Source organism: Phascolarctos cinereus, unplaced genomic scaffold (genome assembly GCF_003287225.1).
Source record: "Phascolarctos cinereus isolate Bilbo 61053 unplaced genomic scaffold, phaCin_HiC Scaffold_9;HRSCAF=440, whole genome shotgun sequence".
NCBI classification, from domain to species: domain Eukaryota; kingdom Metazoa; phylum Chordata; class Mammalia; order Diprotodontia; family Phascolarctidae; genus Phascolarctos; species Phascolarctos cinereus.
This window is the reverse complement of record NW_027556402.1, coordinates 211,366,277-211,379,903: the sequence shown is the minus strand read 5'-3', so window position 1 is coordinate 211,379,903 and position 13,627 is coordinate 211,366,277. Positions and strand designations below refer to the sequence as shown.

At 51.3% G+C, this 13,627-nt stretch overlaps 1 protein-coding gene across 4 annotated transcripts in view; it reads right to left on the bottom strand.

The window, feature by feature from the left end:
* The window catches only part of TUB (TUB bipartite transcription factor), a 74,346-nt gene extending 60,903 nt beyond the window's left edge, over positions 1-13,443 (bottom strand). For all 4 annotated transcript variants that reach the window (XM_021005513.2, XM_078148342.1, XM_078148341.1 and 1 more), the window contains exon 1: positions 12,935-13,443. In XM_021005513.2, the coding sequence (XP_020861172.1) occupies positions 12,935-12,972 (38 nt within the window). In that variant the 5' untranslated portion in view covers positions 12,973-13,443. The remainder of the gene's footprint in view (positions 1-12,934) is intronic.
* Positions 13,444-13,627: the final 184 nt, after the last annotated feature.

The following is a 13,627-nucleotide window of genomic DNA, read 5'->3' as shown; positions in this document are numbered from 1 at the left end:
AGGGGATGACAACAGCACTGAGTTATCACTGGGGTGTTGTGAGGATCAGAGGAGATAAGATAAAATGATAATATGAAAGGGGCGGAACCTATGAGAACTGTCCAAAAATGCACCTGGACTCCCTGGGGAAGAAGTGAGGTCCCTGCCCCTAAGGATGCTCTGGCAGGAGCTGTGGGAACACCTATCAAGGACGGTTCAGAGAGGGTTCCTACACCCACGGGGTGGGAGGTGGGCGTTGAACTGGAGTAGATGGTCTCTAAGGACCCTTCTAGCTCTGAGGTGGTATGATCCTCTCCTTGATCTAAGTGGGAAAGCAGAATTCACCTGATTAATCAACAGATCAAAGCTCTCACTTGGAAACTGCCTTCAAAGGAAGAGGGCAGGTGCAAATGTGTTAAGGTTTGTGTGTGTGTGTGTATCTCTTTCTCTCTGTCTCTCTCTCTTTTTCTGTTTCCCCTTCTCTCTGCCCTTTTTCCTCTCTCCTCCCTCTTATTTTTTCCCTCCCTCATTTTCTGTCTCTGTCTCTGTGTCTCTTTCTTTTCCCCTCCCTCCCTCTCTCTCCCTTCTTCCCCTCCCTCCCTCTGTCTCTCCCCCCCACCTCTCTCTCTCTCTGAGTCCTTTTTCCTCTCTCCTCCCTCTTATTTTCTCCCTCCCTCATTTTGTCTGTGTGTGTCTCTTTCTATTCCCCTCCCTCCCTCTCTCCTCCTTTTTCCCCTCCCTCTGTCTCTCCCCGCCACGCTGCCCCCTCCCGCCCTTTTTCATCTCTCTTCCCTCTTTTCTCCCTCCCTCATTTTGTCTCTATCTGTGTGTATGTCTCTTTCTATTCCCCTCCCTCCTTTGTCTCTCCCCCCACCCCACTCCTCTCTCTTCCCTCTCTTTTTCTTCCCCCCTCCTTTACCCTCTCTCTCTGCCTAGCCCCACCCCCTAAAAAAGCCTGCTTACTCCCTCCCTCCCCCTGCCCCATGTTCAGCAGCTCTTGCTCATTCCACCATTCCTAAGAATTCAATTAAGAACGACTCCTCTGGGGAATATGCAAAAAGCCTGATGAATAGCAAGTCCAAGGCGAAACACAAGGGCTTACTAAACACCAGCCTGTGTTCCTCCCTGCCTGCCTTAACAGGATCTCACAGGCCTAGGAGCTCAGAGCTCTCCAAAATGAGAGGAAATCCATTTCTCCATCACTGGGTGAGAAGGGAACCCAAGACCTTTCTTCAGAGGGGGTGATTTGGGTGGAGACCAGTCAGGAGAGACTCCTAGACCTCTCTGTACTAGCCTGTGGAAGGCAAGGAGTGAGAGAGGGCAAGGAAAGGAAGGAAAAAAGAAAACTGAGCTGTGGACCAGAGTGGCTTTTAGTCTAGAGAAGGGGTAGGGAACCTGTGGCCTCAAAGACACATGCGGCCCTCTAGGTCCTCAAGTTCAGCCCTTTGACTGAATCGAGACTTCATAAAACAAATCCCCTTAATAAAAGGACTTGTTCTGTAAAACATGGACTCAGTGAAAAGGCCGCACCCAAGGACCTAGAAGGCCACATGTGGCCTAGAGGTCTCAGGTTCCTCACCCCTGGCCTAGAGCCTCTAGTCCTCCCACCCCCTCAGCCCCCACCCCCCAGCAGCTCCCATATGTTCTGGATAATTGGGGAAGGAGTGGAGTAGGGCAGCCAGCTGAAACTAAGAGGAGGGAGTGGCTATCTCACTTGCAGCTGTCCATCATGTATGTAAACTCCTTGAGGGCAGGCTTTGGCTTAGCCTTTCAGCACTGAGCACCACACCTGACCTATAAGTAAGAGCTTAATAAAAAAAGCTTAGAGAGACTGTGACCTTATCAAGTCAGTGAAACTTAGTTTTCTTATCTGTAAAATGAGGGGGTTGGTCTTAAAGGCCTCTAAGATTCCTCCCGACCTAATTCCATGGTCCAGTGACCAGCTGGGTCAGTGTGAGAGGGGACAGGGCATCAGAGGAATAAGTTGGAGAACCAGGCTGCCCCCTCAGACCCCCCTCAACCACCTGCCAAATCACACCAGGTAAGGAACAACGTTGGGTCTCTGGGTAAAGAAGAAGGAACAGCAAAACTGAAAGAAAAAAGAAAAGCATATCTCCAGTGGAGGACAATTTTTCCTGGGAGAAAAGGAGTATTTCCTGGGGGAGTCATAGCACGTCCCAGAGTGACCAAGTAAATCAAGGCATGTCATGGTGACTAGGAGCATGCCCTCGGTAAACCACAGCACACCCTAGGCACAACAAAGCCGGGGGGAATAATAAGCTATAGAATGAGGCAGAAGCTCATTTAGAGCCATGACCCCCCACTTTCCCCACCCCTCTCCCACAGTCCTCCCAGATGCCAGTACAACCGCTAGGAAATAAGTAGGACAGACCAACATATGCAAAGGGGACGTGTGGTTGCATCTGGAAGCAGGAAGGGCCACTGGCCTACAGAGCCATTAGGCTAATGCTATGAATTGTTGATTGAAGAGGCCCATGACTCTGCAAAGAAATAATCCTTCTCTTCCTGCGAATGAGAATTGTATGTGATTATTACTGACTGCATAGCATATCACAGGTATGGGAAGACGGTAAGGGGCTTGGGATAAACACTTACGTAGGGAGGGAGGAATTACTCCTCTTACTAATCACAGGAAGGTGGGTGGAAAGAACAGCAGGGCAATCCACATGTGAAATGTTTCACTGGACCTAGAGGGTACCAGCCAGGCCCACCAGTGTTTGTCAGGGGCAGGAAGTAGAGGCAAGGCAGCTAGGTAGCACAGTGGATAGAGCACTGAGTTTAGAATCAGGATGAGTTTAAATCCAGGTTTAGACACTTAGCTGTGTGACCCTGGGCAAGTCACTTAACCGTTTCTGCCTCAGTTTTCTCATCTAGAAAATGACCTGGAGAAGGAAATGGCAAAATACTCCAGTATCTTTGCCAAGAAAACCCTAAATGGGGTCATAAAGAGTCAGGTAAAACTGAAAAACGACTCAACAACAACAAGGAAGCAGAGAACCAACGGCACCTGGAACCCTGACCCTACAACTCTGTAAGACCCTAGAACCTCTTGGGGAGGGGAGTGGAGGAAGGAGAACAGCTGTGGAACCCAAGTGGGCCAATCATGCGTTGCTTCTCCCAAAGCAATATGGTGGCCAGGTGCTTCTAGGACATCAGCTCATTGGATTGGAACGAGGGTAGCGTGGCCTAGAAAAATTATCCCAGTCTCTGTAACTCAACTGAGGGAGGGGGAATCTGAGGGAAGGATCCTGGTATCTTAATTCCTTTTCTATTTTTTTTTTAGGCAACTGGAGTTAAGTGACTTGCCCAGGGTCACACGGCTAGTAAGTGTCAAGTATCTGATCTGAGACCAGATTTGAACTCAGGTCCTCCTGACTCCAGGACCGGTGCTCTATCTACTGTGCCACCTAGCTGCCCCTGCAAGGTAGCTGGACCCCAGGTTCCCAAAGAGGGCTGGCTAGGGAGATCAAGAATTCCAAGGAACTGGCCCATTTCCATGAGTCACAGGAATTCAGAGCATGAGGGTACCTTGGAGGTCCTCTGGTCCAATGCCCTTTTCTTACAGATGGAGAAACCAGGTTCCTAAGAAGAGAAATGACTTCAGCTGAAGGTCACAAAATCAGTCACTGACAAAACTGGGATTCTAACTCAGGCCCTATAAGCCCAAATCCAGTATTCCTACCTGAGTCCAATCAGTCACCGAGGAACCTACAATCTTCCCTCTAAGGATTCTCTTAAGGTTCACCATACCCCAAACACATGGCAGTATGTAGGAAGCAGCCACACACAATCCCTACCCACAGGGATAGAAAAATGGCCCTCCCAGATTGCTCAGGGAGGGGAAAGAGAATTTTTAACTCAAATTTTTAAAAAGAATGTTAAAAATTGTTTTTACATGCAATTGGGAAGAATAAACTATTATTAAAAAAAAAAAAGAAAAGAAAAAATCAGATTTAACCCCACACCAAGGACAACAAACCAACCAGAAACGGATTGGGAAAAAAGCTGCTCTATGGCAAGAGCCCATCACAACGAGGCCAGTTCATCTCTGGATCTGACAGAAATCGCCTGCTTTTACCTGTCTGTCCTCCTTGGGCAGAAGCAAATCTCTGCTCTTTTTGGGAGAGAAGCCGCACGTGAGGGTAGGAACAATGTCTGAGAGAAAGACACAACTCTAAGTCCCCAGCACTGATACTTCATTCAACATGGCCTTGAGCCAGCTCATTTCAGCTCTCTGATCCCCAAGATCCTCATCTGCAAAATGAGGGTGCTACTGCTTTCACTACCCAGCTTCCAGGGTGACGGTAAGAAAAGCACTTTGTAAACCTGAAGGCCCAGGAGAATTATGATGGGATGAAAGCAAGGGTGGGACCTGTGATTTCACTGTAGAGGAAACTCCCTGAAATTTATAGTATCTGAGAGAGGCCTAGACTCCCTGAGAAATTACGTGACTTAAGGGGCAGCTAGGTGGCACTGTAGAGCACTGGCCCTGGAGTCAGGAGGACCTGAGTTCAAATTCACCTCAGATACTCTGTGACTCTGGGAAAGTCACTTAACAGGAAGGAAGGAAGGAAGGAAGGAAGGAAGGAAGGAAGGAAGAAGGAAGGAAGGAAGGAAGGAAGGAAGGAAGGAAGGAAGGAAGGAAGGAAGGAAGGAAGGAAGGAAGTTAAGTGACTTGCTTCAGGTCACACAGCTAGCATGCATCAGAGGTGGCTCCAAAGACAGATCTCTGATCTCTCTCCACTACACCAAGATACTGCAGATGCTGCAGATGCTGCTGCTGACGATGACGATGACGATGATGATGATGATGATAAGAGGCAACAATGGTATAACAAAGGGCTGAAGAAATGGACTCAAAATTGGGAAGGCTTGGGATTTGGGCGTTATTTCACCCTCTCTTCAATGATCTTCGTTGGAAAAAGTGGCTCCCTCAGCTGGGAGTTCCCCAAACCAATTAAAAGACAGGTCCAGGGCAAAAAATAATGATTATATAGCAGCAATAATAGAGAGGCCATTGATACGGCTGACGTTAAGTCCCCAAGAAAACCAAGTGGAGTTGGTGGGAAGAGGCAATTGCATTTTCTAAGCCTTTGAGGCCAATTCTAAATTTCCAGCTGCCCCTGCAACAGAGGGTCCTTTCTCTCACTGGGGGTGGGAATTGGCTGCCATTGCTTGGAGCCGAAGACCCAGGGATACTGCAAAGCTGTGAAATGGGATTCTAGGAAAGGGCCACTCCCCCGGTGGGCTCTGCCAACCTGAGGATGACTCATCAACTGGTTAGCAGGGGAAGTAGCCGGATCAGGCAGCTGGGCCCAACAGGTGCAAAATGTTTATTGCACCCAGCCTGTGTCTCCAGTGTCTCTGGCCCAGTGAGCCAGCCTGACAGTTAATGGGGTATAGGATGCAGCCAGGCTGGACCTTGGTGGAAGATTCAAGAAAGTCAGTTTCCTTCCCCTCCTCCCTACTCAGCTGTGTAACAGGGTTAAAAAAAAAAAAGATGGGGAATCCTGAGGGGCTAGCTTTAAGAGGGGCTAGCTTTAAGGGGTGCAGCTTTAAGGGGTAGAGCTTTAAGAGGGGCTAGCTTTAAGGGGGTAGAGCTTTAACAGGGGCTAGCTTTAAGGGGTGCAGCTTTAAGAGGGGCTAGCTTTAAGGTATGAAGCTTTAAGAGGGGCTAGCTTTAATAGGGACAAGCTTTAAGGAGTGCAGCTTTAAGGGGTACAACTTTAAGAGGGGCTAGCTTTAAGGGGTGCAGCTTTAAAAGGGGCTAGCTTTAAGAGGTCTACCGACAGGCCAAAGTCAGACTGAGAGACCAGAGACTAGCTTCCTACTCTCCATTCGTTCCAGTGACTGCTGGCCGAGACCCAGAGCAGCAGCAGCAGCAGCAGCAGCAGCAGCAGACACCAAGCTCCCAATGTCTCTGTGTCAACTACAGTCTCAGGCTCGATCAATATAGGACTTGCAAGTAGTCCACAATAACTGGAGTGTGCAGCTATTGAAAGTATGATTGTCCCCATTTTAAGGATGAGAAAAAGGGGCACATAGGTGGCAAAGTGGATGGAGCACCAGCCCCATAGTCGGGAAGACCTGAGTTCAAATGTGGCCTCACTCATTTACTAGCTAACTGTGTGACCCTGGGCAAGTCACTTAACCCCCATTGCCTCCAAAATTTAAAAAAAAAAAGACGAGTTCAGAAGGGGTTCAGAAGATTTTTTTTTAACCCCAATTATGTCTTAGGTGAATTAAGGAAGGGGAAGGCAAGTTTGTTGCTACTAAGCCTAAAAAAGAAAAGTGGTAGAAATCAGCAAAGAAAGAAACCCTTTGGGGAAGGAGGGGAGGGGGTCGGCAAGGTGCTTCACATCCCCAAACAGAGAGTGTCTGTAAGGACCCTCACAGAGCCCGGGGACCCTGCAAGGAAGGAACAAGATGCTCCACGGACCAGGCTCACTGCCCACCTGGGGGGCACCTTGGCACTGGAAGGAAGGCCAGGATCAGTTATTTCCTAGAGCTTGCTCTGGGAAGCCCGCCCAGCTGCCTGCACTTGGCCACCTGCCACCCCCACGGATACCCAGACACTTCCCCAGGAAAGGGTCAAAGATTTATTTTTGGTCTCAGATGATGAGACGTCAGCTTTCTGGGGAGATCGTTATGGAGCGGTGCTCCCAACACCGATTCCACTAAAAAACAGCAGAGCTGTAGGCCGGCACCAGAATGAGCAGAGCCAAGGGACAGGGGAAGCTAGACCCAGGCTTCCTGGCACACTGTCCTGAGGGTTCCTTGACACCAGAGTTCCTTGTTCCAAGATGGAACCATCCCAGGGCAAACAGGACAGGTGCTCAGTGTCTGGTGTTCTTTCCAGGGGGAGGAAGAATGTGCCCGGGGAGTCCCAGTCATGGGAAAGTTGGCTCCAGGGCCACATGCCAATGCACCCGCTCTCAGAGCCTGGCAGGCCTGCCCCTGCCACCATAAACTCATTTTCCAAAACTGACCCCAACCCTGTTCTACCAGAAATCAGGATTCAAATGTGACCCTGCCAAGTCCCTTTTCTTCTCTGGGCCTTGGTTTCCCCACCTACAAAATTAGATTGTTAGACTTCATATTACCTAAGGACCTTTTCAGGTTCTAACATTCTAGGATCAACACCCCCCTGGAATCTCCAACCTCTTTATCGATGGGGTTTCAGTAGAAATAATGAGCTCCCTCAGGTCAGGGACTATCTTTGCCTCTCACTCTATCCCCAGTGCTTAGCACAGTGCCTGGCACATAGTAGGCACTTAGTAAGTTTTTGTTGAGGGGCAGCTATGTGGCACAGTGGATAGAGCTCCAAGCTTGGAGTCAGGAAGACCTGAGTTCAAATGTGGCCTCACTCATTTACTAGCTAACTGTGTGACCCTGGGCAAGTCACTTAACCCTGACTGCCTCACCAAAAAGCAAAAAAAAAAAGGAAAATAATTTTTTGTTGAATTTAATTGAGTGGAAGTAGGGGACAAAACTCCACACCAGCTGAAAGATGCTAGGAGAGGCTCAGATTCTTACAATCTAGCTAATAGCTCACTAATGTTCAGACTCCTTAAGAGTCTGCCCAATATGACAGATGTTCTAATAAACCTTGTCTTTGACTGGGGAAAAAAAAAAAAAGAAAGATGCTAGGACAGTCCCAGGATCCTTAATGCCTTTAAAAGTAGATCCCCAAGAGCCTACTCTGGGGACCTACAACTGAAGTAGAGGCCAGAGACGGTCTGAAAGTATAAGCATGCCACGTTGGGCCAAGGAGGAGGTGTCCCTGGTCTCTGCAGGACCAGCTGCAGAGCCCAATCTCATTAAATCAGAAAATTCAAGAGCTGGAAGGGCAGTCCTATGAGAATGGCTAGTCTAACCCTCTCGTCTGACAGATACAAAGAAGACAGTGACTTATCCCAGGTCATTCTGGGAGTCAGCTGCCAGGACAAAATCTCAGGTTCCTGATGCCCAGGAAGGTGCCACCCCCGGTCAAGCTACAAGTCCTGCTAGGGCCAATCCAGAATCAAGAGTGGGAAAGAAAGTGCTCCTGGAAGAGCTGGAGGCAGTAAAAGGCTGGCTTCTGAGGTCGTGGGGATGCCAAGGCTAACAAGAGATGCAGAAGGGGAGAAGGCTGAAACAACTTGGGAAAAACACTCACAAAAAAGGGGAGAAAGGTGACCAAAATTTGTGTTTCCATTAAAAAAAAAAACACCTATTTCAACCTCTAAGCAGCAGAGAGGTCTCCTTTCCACACACTAGAATGGAAAGGGCACAGTGTCAGCCCTCACTCCACAGGAAGAACTGAGTAAGAGTCTTCCCCCAGCCCCAAAAGGCATATCCTGAGCCTTCCCTAACCTTGTACTTCCTCCTCTTTTTTATGGGCTACCAGCACCAGCCTCGGTTATCCCATACTTGGGGTACTGCTGTGCCCCACTCCACTGCCAGGTGACATGCTGGTGTTGACATTGCCAAGATGGAAGAGCTGTGTCTATCTCAGTGGGAGATGGGACATCTCTCAAAGGAGGGCCAGTGAGAAACAAGAGAAACTACGTTGTGGGGTTCTCTGAAAAGTTAACTAACCGACACTCTCAGAACCTTCCCTTTTGCAATGGTGACAGTACCTGGTCCCACAAAGCCAGTCTCTGCCCCATCCCAAAGTAGAACCACCCATTAAATCATCAGATTTTGAGCTGGAAGGGGCCTTGTTGATGCAGTCATATCTGACTCCCTGTAACCCCATTTGGGTTTTCTTGGCAAAGACACTGGAGTGATTTGCCATTTCCTTCTCCAGCTAAATTTTATAGATGAGGAAACTGAGGGAAACAGGATGAAGTGAATTGCCCAGAATCACACAGTTAGTAAGTATTTGAGGCCAGATTTGAACTCAGAAAGATGGATCTTCTGGACTCCAAGCCAACGCTCTGTGCACTGTGCCCCCTAGCTGCCCTTAGAAAGGGACCTTAGACGCCATGAAGTCCAACATTTTGCACAAGAGGAAACTGAGGCAGACAGGTTAAATAACTTACCAGAGCGTCTGAAATTGGATTTGAATTGAGGTCTTCTTGACTCCAAATCCAGTGCCTTACTCACTACACCACCCCATCTCCACCAAAAGGATTCATCACCCCATCATCGTTCATTAAGCAAGCATTTAAATGTCTACTAGGGACTAGACCAGGTATTAGGGACAAAAATTAATATGGCGCAAGCCCACAAACAACCTTCTGTTCTATTGGGGAGTTCACATAGCACGGGCCAGTCCACCAGAAGGACTTTCTGGGCTGGGTGTCCCTGGTTAAGTGACTCTTTTACGCAGTAGCTAGAGAGGTCATCAAGACATCAGCTTGTGGTAAAACAATCAGACCCAGGGTAGGGGATGGAGGGGTGGGGCAGAGAGAGAAAGATGTGGGAGGGCCAGCAGACATCACTTTGGGGACTTCCCTCTAATAGCCAAAGAGGCTCTCACTGGGCACCTCCTCACTGCCCTCCCTTCTCACAGCCCCCCACCCCATGAAAGAGTTCTCTCACCGTGGATGGGAATTCTGTGTTCTTACAGTCTCTAAGTTACTGGGCTGTCAAGTTTTAAGGGAGGAGTTTAAGAAGGGCCACTCCCTGATGGAAGGGAAGAGAAGAAAGAAATGAGAAGAGGAGAAAGAGACACGAATCTTCAACATGGGAACATAACACGAACACAGAAGAGTGACTGGGAGTGGGAAGCTACAGGTGTAACATGCTCATTGGACCCGTCAGTCTCTCCAGCTCTGTGAATGGAGGGAACGCTGGATAGGTCCCAGGTGAGGAGGCAAGCCTCTGTAGGAGGTTCAGAAGCAGGCCCCCAGTTTTCTACTACAATGCTGAGAGCCAGTGAGGTACAATGGATGTGGGAGTACAAAAGATGGTGATTTTAGCCATGACAGTTTCATTTCATAGCTGTGGCCTATGGCCTCATCAGTAAAATGAGGACAGAGATACCTGTCTTCCCTCGTAGAGATCAGAGGGTGCTCTATAACAGGGAAAGCCCCCAGTCCGGTGGTCTTTCCATTTTTACCACACTGATTCTCAGTATGGTGTTAAAAACTGGGGGTCTCCTTCTGAATTTCCGCCACATAAATGGAAGCAGTCATGGCAGTTAAAAGCAGCAGAGACCCCAAAGGTCCCACTGTCTGGGGCCCTGTAGACCGGGCCAAGGTGGGAGTCCCAACTTCACCTAAAGGGAGGTCCAGCCCCGAGGCCAGCTCTAGAGTCCGCTCAGAGGAGGAATGGAAGACATCTCTGCCCACAAGGGCAGCAGAGATTAGCTAAGGAGGATGCCTCCTCTTTGTCAACTTGACAACCTTAAGCTTCTGAAATGGTTTTTGTTTTACAGCTTCCTCCTTTAATTCCCTGGGAAAGGTTTGAAGCCAGGATTATCTCCTGCTGAATTAAGGAAAAGAGAGTCTGCCGATGTCCAGCTCTGGTAGGGAGGAGTGAGGTGGAGTGGGAGAAGAGTGGAGGGTGTGGACTACACACTCACTTTCTCTCCTAGCCAACGATCATCAGAGTAAGAAAAGAAGGAAACCCTCTGGGGAAGGTGGATGAGCTAGGAATGCCCATCTGGGCTCTCAGCAGCAGGGTATGATGGGATACAACACCCTGGAGGCATTATCCTACTACAGGACTAAGTGAACCAAGATCGCCTCTCTCTTACAGAGGGTCACGCTGCCAAGGCCATATGGGGACTACTGATTTCTCTTTTTACACAGGTCTCATTTTGTTCTGAATTTATTTCCCCCCGACCAAAGGATTCCCACCACCATTTCTGCTCCCCCCCTTGGTTTTTTTAGTTTCCCCAAAAGGGGGCAGGGAGGAGGCAATGAGAGGGCAACTCTCCTCAGAACATCCTCTTTGGGTGCCACATTTTGCTTCCCAGGAGAGGGGGCCCTGAATTCTGGGGGTCAGATGTACAAGGTGTCTGATTCCTCCAAGCAGCTATGTTTTACCAGCTTCAGCCTTCTCCCTAGCCTCAGTTTACCAAAACTGTGGCATAAGATGTGCCTGGTTAGCCCCAAATCAAAAGTCTTCTCAGGAATTCCTCCCTCCCCCCAAAATGGTTTTACTTAGGACACTCCAAGTCCATACTCAGAGCCCCAAGAAATGAACTGAAAGCATTTTTTTTTTGCAATCACAAACACCTCAGAAAGACCTTTCCTCCCCTCTGAAAAACACTGGCCCACACAACTGACAGAGTCCCAGCTGGCACCCAAGAAGAGCTCCCCCATTCATTCCTTAGTCCTGACTGCTTCTATGGTTGAGGGGCGAGGGCCAGACAGGCAAGGAATAGGGACAGGAATAAGGAAGACTCCCCCTCCTCCCCAGGCTTGGGCCAGCTTCCTCAATGACTGTCTAACCCCCAGCTGTCAGGCCAGGACAACAGGAGGGCTGGCATCCAAGGGGTTCTCAGAAGCAAAATGTTCCCTTGTAGGAACAGCTCCCCCTCTATTCAGAAGGGCATTACTTGCCAGGCTCTAGATGCACAGGCCAGAAGAGTCAAAAAAGGTAGCAGATGTGGGACCATGGTAAATGACAGGACGTGAGTCTGTAAGCATCTCCATTCCTGTATCTGAAGGTGACTGTGTCCTGTATAGTTTGAGATGGCTTAGGAAGGGGGGGAAGTATGTTGGGGGAAATGCCTGCAGTTAGATCAGCCTTAGGAAGGTACTTCAGGAAGAGAAAGGTTCCTGCTACATACGCCCCTGGGGAGAGAGAACAGTCACTTAAATTCACCCCAAGGAGGCTTGCAGACAGATCTGTGTTTAACAACCCTCTGGGTGTTTCCAGCTGGTTTCTGTTCATGAATACCTTAGAAAGCTTTGTGTCTGGAAGTGGCAAACATCATCAAAGCCTCTCCCAGGAGCGAGTTTTGTAAAGAAGTAAAGGGATGGCATGCCACTAGATATGGAGGGGCTAGGGGTAGCATAATTCTGTCCCAAACCTGGATCCCCGGTGGTAGACTGTGGATAGAACAACAAATACTTCCACATGTCCTTGAGCCTGGGGGGCAAGTGTCCCAAGCAGCCCCTCTTCCCTCACAAATAGAACCTGGGACCCCCTCCTGCAAGCAGTTCAACGGTGTCCAGCAGCTTTGACGCACATGCTTCTGTAGGAGAGGCCAGGGAGACAGACTCTGTAGCCCATGGCAACGGGGAGCCAATGGGAGGCCAAGGAAAGGGGGCTGCCATGGCGACATGGCGATCATCAGCTCTTCTCCCCAGCAGCAGCAAGGTGGCGGCTGGACCCAAACGGAGGGGATAGCTGAGGCAGGAGGTGGAAGGGTATTCCAGGTGCAAGGCTCAGGGCTCTGCCTGCCAAGAAGAAAGCCTAGCTCAGGTCCCTGGTCAAGATCTGACCCTGCATTTGGTTCCCCACTGGGTCCGGAGGATGCAGGGGGCAGGGGTGGAATAACTCCCCATCGGGAGCCTGTGTGACTACTGTGGAGTTTGTGAATGGGCAAGCAGTGTGTTTACCTGCACCTCTGTGTACTGTGACTGTCCCTCAGTCGGAGCCCTTGCCTCAGACTGTCACAAGCACGGGTGCAGAGGGGGGGAAGGGGTTCCCCGCTTTTCCCACTTATCAATTCCAGCAGTCTCCATCCCAGAGAAGGGTCAGAGAATTTAGATCTGAGGGGGCTTTGAAAGATCCCTACGTCCTCCCGTGATCTTGCAGAGGAAGAAACCAAGGGTCACAAAGCGGCAGAGCCAGGGCTAGGAACAAACCCAAACCTGATCTTTCCCTTGCACCCCAGCTCCTCCCCAAGTGCCCGGCCCATTAGCCAGAGTGTTCCTCCCACATCCCCCGGTGTCCCGCGTGCCCAGGCAGAGCCGCATGGGGACAGGGACATGGAAGGGGCCAGGGCAGGGTCGGGGCGCGGGGAGGGGGGCGGCCGGTGGCCCCGTACCTGTAGCGGATCCAGTCGGAGTGATGCTTGGAGGTCATGTCTCCCAGGGGGGCCGGGCCGCTGGCGGCTTGGGGGACGGAGGCCCCGGGCCAGCGGGGCCTCGGGGGGCTGCTTCGCGCGCCCTGCTCAGCTCCCGGGGGCTCGGCCCGGGCCGCCTCCGCATCGTCCGCCGGCGGGCTGCCGGGGGACAGTTCGAGGGAGGGCGCGGGCTCAGTCCTGCCGCGGCCCGTCCGCCTGCTCCCCGGGCCCTGGCCCCGGCCGCGGCTCCGGCTGCGGCTCCGGCCCCGGCTCCGGCTCCGGCCTCGGCTCCGGCTCTGGCCCCAGCGCCGGCCGCATGGGCCGGGGGGGGGGGGGGGCTGCGGGACGCGCCGAGGGACGCTGCCGGCCCCGACCGCTGGGGTGGTCGAGGTCCCTGGGCGGCGCGCGCGAGGCCGGTCCTGGGCGTCTGGGCGGGCTGCGTGTGTGTCTGCCTGTGTCTGTGTGTGTGCGTGTGTGTGTATGCGCTTGTGTGTGTGTCCGTGTCTGTGTGCGCGCCCCGCCCCGATCCCCTCAGTGCGCCCGCCCCCGCTCGCGCAGGACGCGCCCCCTTCTCACCCCCCCCCCGGGCCGCAGCCCCTCCCCCGCCTTTCCCTGCAGGGCTCTAGCGCGTGGGGGGTGGGGGAAGGAGGCAGGAGGTGAAGGAGGGAGGCCGGC